Source organism: Xenopus laevis, chromosome 9_10S, assembly GCF_017654675.1.
Source record: "Xenopus laevis strain J_2021 chromosome 9_10S, Xenopus_laevis_v10.1, whole genome shotgun sequence".
Classification (NCBI taxonomy): Eukaryota; Metazoa; Chordata; class Amphibia; order Anura; family Pipidae; genus Xenopus; species Xenopus laevis.
In genome coordinates this window covers 46,442,093-46,456,688 of record NC_054388.1, presented here as the reverse complement: position 1 = coordinate 46,456,688, position 14,596 = coordinate 46,442,093, and the positions used below count along the sequence as shown (strand labels likewise).

Below are 14,596 nucleotides of genomic sequence, written 5' to 3'. Positions count from 1 at the left end.
AAACAAATGCTCTGTAAGGCTACACATGTATTGTTATTGCTACTTTTTATTACTCATCTTTCTATTCAGGCACCTCTCCTATTCCTATTCCAGTCTCTTATTCAAATCAATGCATGGTTGCTAGAGTAATTTGGACCCTAGCAACCAAACTGATAAAAATAAATAACTCAAAAACCACAAATAATAAAAAATTAAAACCAATTGCAAATTGGCTCAGACTATCACTCACTACATCATACTAAAAGTTAAGTTATTTTATCTGCACTGTTGTCATACAATCCTGTCACTAGAAAGTGCAGTTGGGGAGTTTGTAAAGGAAATATTGCTTGCAACCATACAATTCGTTTCTGCTACTGAGAGAATAGGGTCACCAATAACTGTATGATGAGAACAGTGGTATAGTGCAAATGATCACACTATATGTGTATATACTGATAAACCTATTCCTGTGAAAGAAATTGACAGCAGATTGGTCTATACTTGGCTTCTGGCTGATGTTGAACCCATCCATCTTAAAACATGGGAAAACATGAAATCCATTTTTCAAAAGAGCAAACAGATTTTGTTATATTTTGAAATCTGACATGGGGTTAGTCATATTGTCAATTTCCCAGCTGCCTCCAGTCATGTGACCTGTGCTCTGATAAACTTCAGTCACTCTTTACTGCTGTACTGCAAGTTGGGGTCATATCACTCCCCCCCCAGCAGCCTAACAAAAGAATAATGGGAAGGTAACAAGATAGCAGCTCCCTAACACAAGATAACAGCTCCCTGGATGATCTAAGAACAGCACTTAATAGTAATAGCCAAGTCCCACTGAGACTGATTCAGTTACATTAAGTAGGAGAAATAACAGCCTACCAGAAAGTAATTCCATGCTAAAGTGCAGGCACAAGTCACATGACTGGGGCAGCTGGGAAACTGACAAAATGTCTAGCCCCATGTCAGATTTCAAAATTGCTCTTTTAAGAAATGGATTTCAGTGCAGAATTGTGCTGGGGCAGCACTATTAACTGATGTGTTTTGGAAAAAACATGTTTTTCCATGACAGTATCCCTTTAATCTTTAATCTATCCCTTTAATCTGACCCCAATTTGCCTCAAAAAGTAGACAAAAAGAAAAGCATTCACTATAACTATCAAACCAGTTTGTATTTTCTCCATTTCCTTTTATTGTATTTGCCAATTTACATAACAAATTGTTTCTTACTGTAGTTACAAAAAATGGTTATCCTTTAGCATTCACAGTACTTATTGGAGTGTAATGTCTTGTTACTGGTGGTGTTGCATTCTCATAGGTTTAATATCAAGGTGCAGCTGCAGCTGGTAGCAAGCTTCTTGCTGACTGGTGTAACTGGAGGTGCAAAATATGCCCAGAATGGACAGCTCTTTGGACGCTTTAAACTCACTGAGACACTTTCTGAAGATACTTTGGCTGGGAGACTGGTAATGACCAAAGTGAATGCTGTATATTTGCTGCCTGTCACAAAGGAGAAATCGGTTCAGAGCCAGGGCACCAAAGAGAAGGTTTATGAGGCGGTTATCGAGGAGAAAACCAAGGAGTTTATTTTCCTGAGAATATGCAAGGACTGCTGTGAAGAGCTCAAGCTCAAACCTGATCGGGAGATGCAGGTGGAGTGTGTTATTCTGATGGTTACAATTAAACACTGTTTTCCTTTGCATTAGCTTCACTAAGAACCCATTTTCTCTGAGCCCAAGCTGCTTAATCACCCAGGTACAGAGCAACCTGGTCTTCTGGTCCTGGGATGCTTCTTTCCCATGGTCAGATATGCAACCATGTCTGTGTTCCTTATATAGTACTGCACTAGCTACTCATCTTTAACCATATGACCCTCTCAGTGAGCCTTTACATTGCACTTCCCTAGCTCCTTTCTTTAGCCAAGTGATTGGCTCAGTATGCCTTAGGTCTATGCCACACATGGTTTTTACATTAGTGAAACAAGACTGGTGAAGAAAAGGCGAATCCCACCCACCCTGGTCCTGTGTGTATAGGGCAAGGATTTTGTGCAATCCTGGTATCACTGCACACACAGAGCAGAGCTCAGCTAAAAATGCAAACATGAGCATTAAGTTGCTGTTACCCACCCCATGTGCCCAGTTACAGTCGGGTAATATTCATTTCTGATGCTAAACACACGCAGGACTGGTGTAGGAGCGGTATTGGCCTTTTTCTTCAGTGGCAGAGAAATACAGTGTTCCATAGGCCTTACACTATATTCCATAGGGCCTTACAGTGTGCTTGCCCATGAAGCATTTGAATGGCTGAGATCCTGGTGCCGTGGATGCTAAATAATGGTATATTCTGCTTTCTCTGTAGGTTGAGCTTCAGTTCCAGCTGAATAGGCTTCCCCTCTGTGAAATGCACTATGCCTTGGACAGAGTCAAGGACAACAGCATCCTGTTTCCAGATCTGAGCATGACTCCACCTATACCGTGGAGTCCCAACAGGTATTCACTTGCACCTACCAAATGACAGCACTTTATGGGTGGTGGTGCGGGTACTGTAAGGCCATTGGCATGGCTTCTGTCCTAGATGAGTTCCCTTTCTCCTACTCTCCGTTACGGCTTGGTTTTCTTACAGAGACTCCCCACTAGACTTCCCATCTAGGGTGAGTTCAAGTTTCCAGACTCTAACCCTATCATCCCCATCTAGGGGCAGTTTTCTTATCTAACTTCTCATTACCCAGCCTTACCCAGATTCTAATACCTCTAACCCACATCTACTTTCAATTCCCTTAGCTATATCTCTAACCTCACCATCCCCATCTAGTGGGAGTTCCCTTTCTCAAATTCTAGCCCGCCATCCCAAAGTTTTCTTACTTAAACCCTCTTTACATCATCTTCATCTTACCCAGGCCTTTAACCCCATCCACTCCATCTAGGGCGTGTGACCGTACCTATTGTTAAGAGACAAAATGAAAAAGGTAACTTGATGCAGCCACCCTTAGGATTTCACCCCATTACTGAGCGTGAACCCAGAAATTAATTGATTTATCAGTGTCTGTAAAAACCCTATTTTTCTTCCCTAGATTGGGGGAGACAGGCACCATGGGGATGTAGATCCTGCAGCTAGAGAAAGGACACTGAAAGGTTAAAAGTGACTACAACCTCATTATAGTTCCAAAGTTTTAAATCTCAAGGAGCTCAACAAGTTCACCCAAAAAAGCCATTTCAAAATGGAGTCCATTCAGACTGTACTGATGTCAATGGAACTCAACTAATACATGTCGTTGGTGGATATCAAAGATGCTTATTTGCATGTCCCTATCCACTCCAACCACCACAGGTTCCTGCGGTTCTTCATCACAGGACAACATTGGCCTTACCGTTCGGCCTCACCTAGACGCTGCTCGTGTTCACCAAGGTCATGGCAGTGGTGCTGACACATCTCAGAATTTGAGGGTTGAGGCTGATACCTTACCTAGACGACTTACTGATCAAGGCACCATTGGAGGCTCACACATCCACGGTCCAAAAAATACTATCCAGGATGAGGTGGATAATCAATTACAAGAAGACCAGCCTCTTCCCGTCACAGCACCAGCAGTACCTGGGCCTAATCATAGACTACGGGAGATAGAGAACCTTCCTAGTGGCCCTATATTGGCCAAGGCACCCATGGTTCTTGGACATCGTGGCCGTGGCAGTAGACAAATCTCTGCATCTACCTCTGCACGATGATCTTCTTTTGCATCTTTTGATCTTCCCCAGTTACTTCGACTGGTCCCCTAATTTTCGGCCTAAGGCTGTCTCCGATTCTCACCTCAACCAGGACATTGTGGTTCCGTCATTTTGTCTGGAGCTTAGCCATCCAAAGGAGCACAGCCTCTATTACCTGGATGTGGTCAGATCTCTACGAGTATACTGTATGTCTGCACAACCAGGATGATCCACAGATCGGATGCCTTGTTTATTATCCCAGAGGGTCCTAAGAGGGGCCTGTAAGCAAATAAGTCTACCTTGGCTATGTGGATCTGTTCTACCATAATCAGAGCATACACAATTAAGTTTCGACCACCGCACTTTCAGAGTTCAGGCTCACTCAATACGGTCTCTCAGCACCTCCTGGGGGTGAGGCATCAGCAGATCAAGTTTGCTGCCAAATGGAAATCACTGCATACCTTTTCCAGGGTGCACACACAAGCGTTGGCTGAGGCCGCCTTTGGGAGAAAGGTACTCCAGACTGCAGCAATTTAGGCGCTCTACATTGGTACCCACCCTCAGGGGAACACTTTAGGATGTCCCCATGGTGCCTGTGTCCGCCAATCTAGGGAAGAAAAAGATTTTTTATCTTACCGTTAAATTCTTTTCTCTTCTCCTAAATTGGGAGACACAGGCCTTCCCTCCCTGGGGTTTATGTTTTGCTGGGGCAATCAAGCCGGACCTTCTGTTCCATTCAGTTGCCTGTTATATTCAGCCTGGTGTTATCAGGCTTAGTTGTGTTCAAGGGTTGGTGATGCGGAGCTCTTCTTCTGCTTAGGGTTCTCTAGTCTTTGGAAGGAAGGTACTCCAGACTGCAGCAATTTAGGCGCTCTACATTGGTACCCACCCTCGGGGGAACACTTTAGGATGTCCCCATGGTGCCTGTGTCCGCCAATCTAGGGAAGAAAAAGATTTTTTATCTTACCGTTAAATCTTTTTCTCTTCTCCTACATTGGGAGACACAGGCCTTCCCTCCCTGGGGTTCATGTTTTCCTGGGGCAATCTAGCCGGACCTTCTGTTCCATTCAGTTGCTTCTCCTTCTTCTCTACTCAAAAAAAACTGGAGATTGAGGGAAGCAGGCAGGGGATGTAGCCCTTAACAGTAGGAGCAGCCACTTTTAATTTTTAGTGTCCTTTCTCTAGCTGCAGTATCTACATCCCCATGGTGCCTGTGTCCTCAATGTAGGAGAAGAGAAAAAAAGGAACGGTTAATATAAAAATCTCTTTCTCTTGCAGTCTGTGGGACAGAGGGACCTTGGGGTATATCATCCACCACCAGGAGGCAGGACACTAGAGTAAGAAGCTGACTCCTCCTCCTCCCTTATACTATACTCCCAAGTGTACTGGAGGACTTCAGTTTTTCTAGTGTCCTCAAGGAGACAAGATCTTCTGCAACAGAGGCTGTCCTGGAGTATTTTCTATTGAAAAATCTCCCTAATCAGGCTGCCTCATTCGTGGGATTGCTGTACTCGGGCTATTAAGCCTCCTTTAGAACAAGCCACACAGCACCTAGGGTCTCTGCGCAATGAGTCCTGCTGACTAGTGCTTGTGCATCTCCAGTCAAGACTCACAGCTCACCGGATATGCTTCTCGGGGTATAACCCCTTGGATCCGTGAGTTCCCTGCCGGTATCACCCTCTTAGAGCGCCTTAGTTATACTTGCGTTCCACTGCAGAACATATGGGACTCAGAGACAGCGTCGGGATATGACACACTTCCTGCCTCTCTTGGCGCCCGGAACCCATGACATCACTGACTGAAAGTCCCACTCCGACAGCACAAACGGTGGCTTGTGGTAGCAGGCATACACGCTCCTTCTACTTTTCTGGGCATTCCGGAATGCACTAACCAGCATACCGGAGACTACAACTGGCCATTGAGATTAACCCTCGCCATCCTGGTACCAGGGAGCGGTCTTACCGGTCAGACACAGGACCCATACCTATCTCTACTGGAGACAGACCCTGGGGCAGAAGGGGGCTACTAGCTGTTTCCCTTCGCTTTTTTTTTGTTGCACAATTCCACTAGCATTATGGCTGAAGGCAGTTCACAAGGTCTTTTTTCCAGGCCAAAACAAACCTCATCTAAGGTTAAATATCTAGCAGGCTCAAAATGCTGCAAACGCCTACCAGCAGGGGCAAAGACCCTTACTGTGACAATTGTTTGCCAATTACTTCTGCAGAGTCCCTTCCTTCAGCTATAGAAGTGCATTATTCACATACCACTGAGGCACCTAAGGAGGTACTTCTCCGCAACCCTCTACAAATATGGATGTGACACCGGCTGCATAGTCACTGCACTTGTCCTCGGGCATACCAAAGATAGCAGCTTACCTAGACAAACTCCTAGACAAGTTGGAACAGGGCATTCCGGAAAACAGAAGGCAAAAGTGATTGCGCTGACCCTCTCCGGATTATTTCAGCGAATGTGAATCACTCACTAGTGTTCACTTGGGCGAGAATCACTCACTTAGTGAGGGAGAGCTCCTTTCAGACCAAGGGGAGGAGGAAGAAGACTTAAAAAAATCTTCATCAGAAGCTTTAGACAATCTTATTTTTTCCTAAAATGCCTTAACCTAAAGGAGACAGACACTTTGGCTGAATCGCTATTTAAACGCCACAAGAAGTCCGTTTCGATTTTGCCTTCCCATCCACAGTTAGACGACATTATCCAAGCGGAATGGATCATCCAGAAATGAGATTCCAAGCCAATCGTTGTTATCAACGACTATATCCTAAGGAGAACACTGAAAAATGGGTGAACCCTTTGTCAGTTGATGCACCGATATCACGTCTCTCTAAGAACACAGCTCTCCCAGTTCCAGATGCTTCTTCCTTCAAAGACAAAAAACTAGAAGGCCTTCTTTGTTTGGTATTTACAGCAGCAGGGGAGGCTCTACGCCCTATACTTGCTATTACTTGAGTCAGCAGAGCGGTCCAAACATGGGTAAGCTCTCTGGTAGACAATATCTCAGCAGAAAAATCCAGTCACAAATTGCCGGACACTGCCTTGCAAATCAAAGAGGCCACAGACTACATCAGTGAGGCTACTTTAGATGCAGTCCAAGTCATTGGACACACATCAGCACTGGCAGTAACCGCAAGACAGTCCCTTTGGCTCAAGCTGTGGTCAGCAGACCTGTCTTCTACCACAATCCAAACCTGCTCCATCTTCCGGAGGGGCCGTTTTTTTTCGTCCCTCCCGCACAAACAAAGGGTCTAGCTCCAGGGACTATAACACACACTCGACTCCTAAGTCCCGATTCCAAGGGTAATTCAAACCAAACTGGCAGAACAGACGCAACCAAGTCAAGCGACAAATCCTCCTCGGCATGGCTACCACAACAATCACCCTCCACATTCGCCCGTAGGGGACAGATTACTTCTCTTTCAGGACTCATCCATCCATCCCTCCTCCTTGCTTCTTCATTTCCAGGGTACCAACAGAACCACAGAAGAAAAAAGCCTTTCTCACCATAGTAGCCATTCTCCTGCAAGAGAATGTCATCATTCCAGTACCACAAAAAGAAAAAATCCGAGTTTTCTACTCAAACCTATTTATTGTGCCAAAGAAGGACGGGTCATACCGACCGGTACTGGACCTAAAACATGGAATCTCAAACAAATGAAGTCAAACAAATTCCTTGTCTCTCTAGACATTCGGGATGCATACATTCGGGATGCATTTTCTCTCACCATCAGAAGTTCTTAAGGTTTGCTTTCGGCGGAAAAACATTTTCAGTTTACAGCTGTTCCATTGGGCCTAACCTCAACGCCGCGACACTAAGAATCCGAGGCATATCCATGACCCCTTACCTTGACGATATTCTCCTAGAAGCACTGTCACTGCACAAAGCCCAGGAAACGGTGTCTCGGACACTGAACACCTTGGCCAATTCAGGATGGCTCATCAACAAGAAGAAATCCAACATAACTCGGAGCCAGCGCCTCATCTTTCTAGGCAATGGTCTTGGCAATGGTCTTTGATACCACTTTACAAAGAGTATTACTACAGCAAGACAGGATCACCAACATCCAGAATCTGGTACGACAACAAGACATATACCGGGCTGGTTTTCCATGAGAGTACTTGGCTCCATGGTAGGATTCATGGAGGTGATTCTGTTTGCTCAATTCTGTTTGCTTGACCCCAATGTTATTAATAGGGAAAAAATCTAAATATACAGGAAGGCCGGTATTTTTTTCCAAGAAAGGTGGCAACCCTAGCTACAGATGAGGGGACAGGACATCCGACTTCAGTCAGACAATGCCACCACAGTGGCCTACCTCAACCATCAAGGGGGCACTCGCAGCTACCAAGCCCTTCAAGAAGTGGGACACATCCTAACCTGGGTGGAGAAAAATGAAACTCAACAATCAGCAGTATACATTCCGGGTCTAGAAAATAGGGAGGCCAACTACCTCAGTCGACAAACTCTAGACCCAGGCGAGTGGTCACTCCACAGGGAAGTGTTTTTTACCATATTTTAGAGATGGGGCATCCCGGAGGCCGACCTGATTGCATCACGCTGAAACAGACAGGTCCCACAATTCATGGCTCATTACAGAGACCCTCTTGCTCTTGCAGCGGATACAATGACCACAACCTAAAACTTCCAACTTGGATATGTGTTCCGGCCGTTATCTCTGCTTCCCGGGTACATATGCAAGATTCTAAGGGAAAAATGCAAAGTAATCCTCATAGCACCACGATGGCAACGCAGATGCTCAATTTGATGGCATGGCTATTGAGACCCAAGTCCTTAAACGGAAGGGATTCTCTGACACAGTCATCAGAACCATGATTGCAGCAAGAAAACCAATATCCTCATCGACTTACAGTTTGGCGCACTTACAGAGAATGGTGTAAACAGCAAAAAGTTCCATTCCAGGTCTTTAAAGTTCCTTGGCTACTGTGATTTCTGCAGGGCAGTCTGGAGAAAGGCTTATCTCCAGGATCTCTAAAATCTCATATATCGGCACTATCCATCTTGTTCCAACGGAAGCTTCCGACTCTACCATACATACGCACTTTTCCACAAGGAGCCACACCTATTACCCCGCCATATCGTGAGCCTCTTCCACCATGGGATCTCAACCTGGTACTTAGGGCCCTACAGGCCCCTCCCTTTGAGCCGTTGGCGTTAATAACCATGCCATGGTTGACATGGAAGGTGGTTCTTCTATTTGCAATTTCTCTTCAGAAGTATGTCTGATACAGGGCTTCCGCTCTGAAAACAGGCCATCTGAACTCTTCTTACATAGAAACCAGCTATTGTACATAGTTGAATAGTTTGAATTTATGGTTAAAGTTCTCCTCTTGGTTATGCAAAACCGAAATCCTCCAGTACACTTAGGCGTATAGCGTAAAGGAGGAGAAGTCAGCTTCTTACTCTAGTGTCCTGCCTCCTGATGGTGGATGCTATACCCCAAGGTCCCTGTATCCCACAGACTTCTGAAGAGAAAGGCATTTAACGGTGAGTATCACAAAATCCACTTTTCTGTGTAACAGCATCTGATCCGATTGCCTTTTGGTGGATATGCACCCATTTTGGCATGTGTGTGACTCACTCCAGAGAAGAACTGATGCTTCATAACAGCAGCACAAATAGTTTCTGGATGAAAATATGCTATTTATTTTAAAACCCTTGATTTAAGCCTTTGATATCACAGTAATGATATGACTGGAGCAAGTGTTGCTCCGAGTGCCGCATAGATTAGTACAAAGAGCGCAGGCTTTAGAAGCACAGTTGTTGTTCCCTATTATTGTATAGGAATTGTTATCTAATGGTGCTCTTACTCTGTTTTATAACATGCCACTAGCTGACAATATTACCATGTACCCTTTCTAAATGGACCAAAGTGTTAAGCCAGCCATTCATTTGCAGCTCCCAAAATGCTGGCCTTTAGTAATAATTTCTAGTTACTTTGGCAGTGTTGCTCTGATGTTGTGTCGTCTGCTTGGTACTGAGTGGGAAAGCAACATGGTGTTTTCTCAGTCTTCCCTTTACGGTAAAACACCAAAATCCATCTCCTTTTTTTTTGTCACCTTTTCTGTGTAATTCTATCCAGAATGACTAAAACCCCTCTCTCCCAGAATCCCTTGCAGTTTCCTGTTTGGTGATATTTCTGGCAACAAAAGTCTGGTGCGGCAAGTGTATAGCAACATGTAGTGACTCTACAAATCCCAATTTCATTTTAGGGTGAGACTTGTGAGGGCATCTCCTAATACATCCCAATCAGTATATGACTAAATCCCTCTATATACTAAATCTAGTATGTGATTTCCCCCTGGGATTGTGAAAGAATCTTCTAATACATCATGATCAGTATATGACTGAACCTCTCTATATACTGATCTAGCATATGATTGCCTCCTGGCATTGCAACAGAATCTTTAGATAAAGCCCCACAATTATATGACTGAATCTTGCATGTAATTGGACAATGACACAGGGGGAGACCTCCATAAATAAATAACAGTATTTAATTGTTATATATTTTCAGGCAGTGGGATGAGTTGCTGGACCCCCGGCTAAATGCAAAGCAGAAGGAAGCGATCTTGGCCATCACCACCCCCCTTTCTGTACAACTTCCTCCTGTCCTCATTATTGGCCCATATGGGACCGGCAAAACTTTCACGCTGGCTCAAGCCGTAAAGCACATCCTAAAACAGCAAGAGACCAGGTAAGCAAGATGTGCTCCTGGATGGCCGGACATTGCTGGGAAGACTTTTTTGCATTGTCCATTTTTTAAAAATGGAAGAGGTGGAGCTGTCCTTTTGCTGTATTTGCCCATTATTGTCCTTATCAAATAACTGACTTTTGGAGCTATTTGTTTATTGTCACTTTCTCTCATTGCAGGGTTCTTATCTGCACCCATTCCAACAGTGCTGCTGACCTCTACATCAAGGATTACTTGCATCCTTACGTTGAAACAGGGAATCCCCAAGCCAGACCACTCAGGTGCTTTTCCTAAACCCTTTGTTTCTTTGTGCAGTGCTGCACCCTCTTTCCTCTGTAAGGGTCGGGTTTGTACAAAGGGGTCAGTGAGGCAGACAAGATGCCACATTGGAAAATGGTGATGAGTGTAAAAGGGAAGTAGCACTGAGGACACTTTAATTTCTGGGGCAGTCAGGGAACCCAGAGAGGCAATGTCAGGGAGAGTAGGCAGACAGGTGCTGTTTTGGTTACTTTGTAGTTGTTACAAGCAGCTCTTTATTATAACGATTCACCAAGCCTCTGGCTGCTAGTTTGATATGGGCTTTTAATCATCTTTTTCCTCCCCAGGGTATATTTCCGAAATCGCTGGGTAAAGACTGTCCACCCAGTGGTGCACCAGTACTGTCTGATATCCAGCACGCATGCTGTCTTTCAGATGCCCCAGAAGGAGGATATACTGCAACACCGGGTGGTGGTGGTTACACTGAGCACGTCTCAATACCTATGCCAGTTGGATCTAGAACCCGGTACGTGAGATCCCATTGTCTAACAGAGGACACTAGCAGAAAATGAATGGTTTAATTATGGGTTTGTGAGAGCCCCATAGTGGAATAAACTAGCAGTGCATGCAAAAGGTCTATAACTCCTGCTTGTTATCTTGTGGTAGTGGCAGGAACATGTATTGTAGTGTTACCAAAATAACAAAAGCTGAGGCTCACTCATGTTTCATATGGCACAAGCTGATGATTCTTTCCCAATCCCCAGGGTTTTTCACACATATCCTGTTAGATGAAGCGGCACAAGCCATGGAGAGTGAGACTATTATGCCCCTCGCATTGGCAAACAAAAGTACAAGGATCGTTCTGGCTGGAGACCACATGCAGGTAAGTCGATCACAGTGTGATTAACCTGCATACATATGCATGGCATCCACTGGACGGTACTCCTTTATATTAGATGGGTAAAGAAGGAGGAATTTTATTGGCGACCCTCCCTTAGCAATAACTTACTGTTATGGTAACTATATTGTGTTTCATAACATTTAATATGACATTTTGGTGCATAGGTTGAGTTATTGGCACAATGAGTGGTTAATTAGGCTTATGTATGATGCCATTTGATAATTGCCAAGCTGTAAAAATCCTTTCTGGCACTTCACAAGGCCAAATACTTTTGCCATCTACTTACCTTTGCATGAGCATTGCTCATAAGGTAAGTGATAAAGTACCATCAATACTGCTGCTTTTCACATGTGAGTCACTTCTCTTTCCAGTAGATAGAGCTGTTGATGCTTACATATGGGATGAATGGTCATACAGTGGGTAGAAACTGTCCCAGCAGAGAGGTTATTTAGAGAGCAGTGGTCCAGAGGATGCAGTGTCCAAACCAGGAAAGTTAAGGTGGAACCTCTTTTTTATAAGGTTGCAATGGCCAGGCTGTTTGGGACAAGCAAAATAATACTTTACTGCAGTGTAGAATCAAAACCACCACATGTACAGTTAAGCTGGTAATACACTTTTTACCCTGGTGAGCAGTGTGAAATCTGTCTGATCTGATCATTTGGCTTCCTGTAAAAACAATCTGATCATAATGTGTCAAAAAGGGCCAATGTACAGGACAGAGAAGTTGATCTTAAGGGACCAAACCAACAGATTAAATCTGCCCATTTGTAGCCAGCTGTACAGTGCAACACTGATTTAAAAGCACATTTTTAGTGATAACAAAACTATGTCTCTGTTGCAGCTCAGCCCATTTGTGTACAGCGAATTTGCCAGAGAGAGGAACCTGCACGTCTCATTACTTGACCGACTGTATGAACTGTACCCTGTAGACTTTCCCTGTCGTATTCTGCTGTGTGAGAATTACCGTTCACATGAAGCCATCATAAAGTAAGTGGTACCTGGGACTTGATGGGGATGGAATTGCTCATCTTTAGTGAATCTTTTGTTTGTCAGTAGTTTCATTGGACTTCTTGTATTATTAGCATTTCAGTTTAGGGATTTCCTGACTCCATTGTTCAATTTAGGATTAGTACCTTATGAAAATTTGTGTATTCCTGATGGTATCTTTGTGTAGGCAGCATCATAAACCCTTCTCCTGTGAAGGTCTTGCTGAGTGCCCTGTTTTATCAGAAGGTGAAGTAGCAGGAATATTAACAGCTGATCTATTAGCTACTGATGCCCTTGCGTGGCCTTTGCTGCAAAGTTTCCTGTACTCAAAATGTCCGGGTTTGGGCTGTAACTTCCTCTGAACTGCTGATACCAGGTTTTTAGCCAAATTCTTCCTGTTTCCTGTTCCGTATTACCCCAAACACCATAAAACCGTTCTTAAAAACATCAAAGTGCATGTGTACTCGAACATTTGTTTTCTGATTGCAGGGCTGGGCTGGTCTCATTGTTTTGTGGATGCTGAGTCTGTTAATATTATGCATACATTATATTAAAGGGATTGTTCACCTTCAAACAACTAGATAGATCACCCTAAATAACTTTTTCCAATTACTTTCTATTTTCTATGTTTGATTGTTTTTCTAATATTGAAGTGTAAAGTGAAAGTTTTCACCTTCTGAAGCAGCTCTGGGAAGGGGGGGGGTCATCGACCCTGTAAACTGATAAATTGATACTTTAGTTGATACATTTCTTATCATTGTCCCTGCTGAGCAGAATCTCTGGGTTTCATTACAGGCAGCTGTTAGAATTGATACAATAGTTGCTAATACTCCAGAACTGCTGCTGAGAAATGTATCAACTAAATGTTGCAAAATTGTAACAGTTTAGTCTGCGCCTGAATTAGTGAGCTTCCAGACTCAAAACACCAGAGACAGGAACACTAAACTTAACTGCGATTTTGAAAAAAACGTTAAAGGGATACTGTCACGGGAAAAATTTTTTTTTTCAAAATGAATCAGTGAATAGTGCTGCCCAGCAGAATTCTGCACTGAAATCCATTTTTCAAAAGAGCAAACAGATTTTTTATATTCAATTTTGAATTCTGACATGGGGCTAGACATATTGTCAATTTCCTAGCTGCCCCAAGTCATGTGACTTATGCTCTGATAAACTTCAATCACTCTTTACTGCTGTACTGCAAGTTGGAGTGATATCAACCCCTCCCTTTTCCCCCCCAGCAGCCAAACAAAAGAACAATGGGAAGGTAACCAGATAGCAGCTCCCTAACACAAGATAACAGCTGCCTGGTAGATATACTGTAAGAACAGCACTCAATAGTAAAAACCCATGGCCCACTGAGACACATTCAGTTACATTGAGAAGGAAAAACAGCAGCCTGTCAAAAAGCATTTCTCTCCTAAAGTGCAGGCACAAGTCACATGACATTGGGCAGCTGGGAAATTGACAAAATGTCTAGCCCCATGTCAGATTTCAAAATTGAATATAAAAAAATCTGTTTGCTCTTTTGAGAAATGGATTTCAGTGCAGAATTCTGCTGGAGCAGCACTATTAACTGATTCATTTAAAAAAAAAAAAAAAAAAAAATTCCCATGACAGTATGGAAAGTATTTGAGAAAAGTCTTTATTTCTGGGGAACAATCTGAAAAAAGTGTTTGGAAGGTGAACAACCCCTTTAACATGTTTGTTATGGGTAAACTTAGTAATGTCTAAATAGCATAAAGAAAAGAAACACCAGTGGGAAACATAAAAGCCATGCAATATTATATAGTTATGCATATGCAAATTAGGGGTCTGGTGCACTTCAGCTTAATCATTTTTGAAGGGATTTTGTGTTCAGCCACACTCTAAAAGATGCATTTGGTTTTATTAAGTTAACCCATAACACACATTATATACATTTTATTAACGTGTATGTTATGGGTTAGCTTGAAAATGTCTAAGTCTAAATATAACTTCTGGCCTATCCCTAGTTAAATGCTGTAGAGAAATTCATGCGGCCCTGGTGAAATGTTAGTAATTGTTGC

The 14,596-nt window shown here is 43.5% G+C and overlaps 1 protein-coding gene across 2 annotated transcripts in view; it reads left to right on the top strand.

Moving 5' to 3' along the window:
• The window catches only part of helz.S (helicase with zinc finger S homeolog), a 58,154-nt gene that overhangs the window by 18,949 nt on the left and 24,609 nt on the right, over positions 1 to 14,596 (top strand). For both annotated transcript variants that reach the window (XM_018237657.2, XM_018237658.2), the window contains exons 12-18: positions 1,298 to 1,631; positions 2,338 to 2,468; positions 10,229 to 10,408; positions 10,585 to 10,686; positions 11,011 to 11,189; positions 11,428 to 11,546; positions 12,406 to 12,551. In XM_018237657.2, coding sequence (XP_018093146.1) covers positions 1,298 to 1,631; positions 2,338 to 2,468; positions 10,229 to 10,408; positions 10,585 to 10,686; positions 11,011 to 11,189; positions 11,428 to 11,546; positions 12,406 to 12,551 — 1,191 coding nt within the window. The remainder of the gene's footprint in view (positions 1 to 1,297; positions 1,632 to 2,337; positions 2,469 to 10,228; positions 10,409 to 10,584; positions 10,687 to 11,010; positions 11,190 to 11,427; positions 11,547 to 12,405; positions 12,552 to 14,596) is intronic.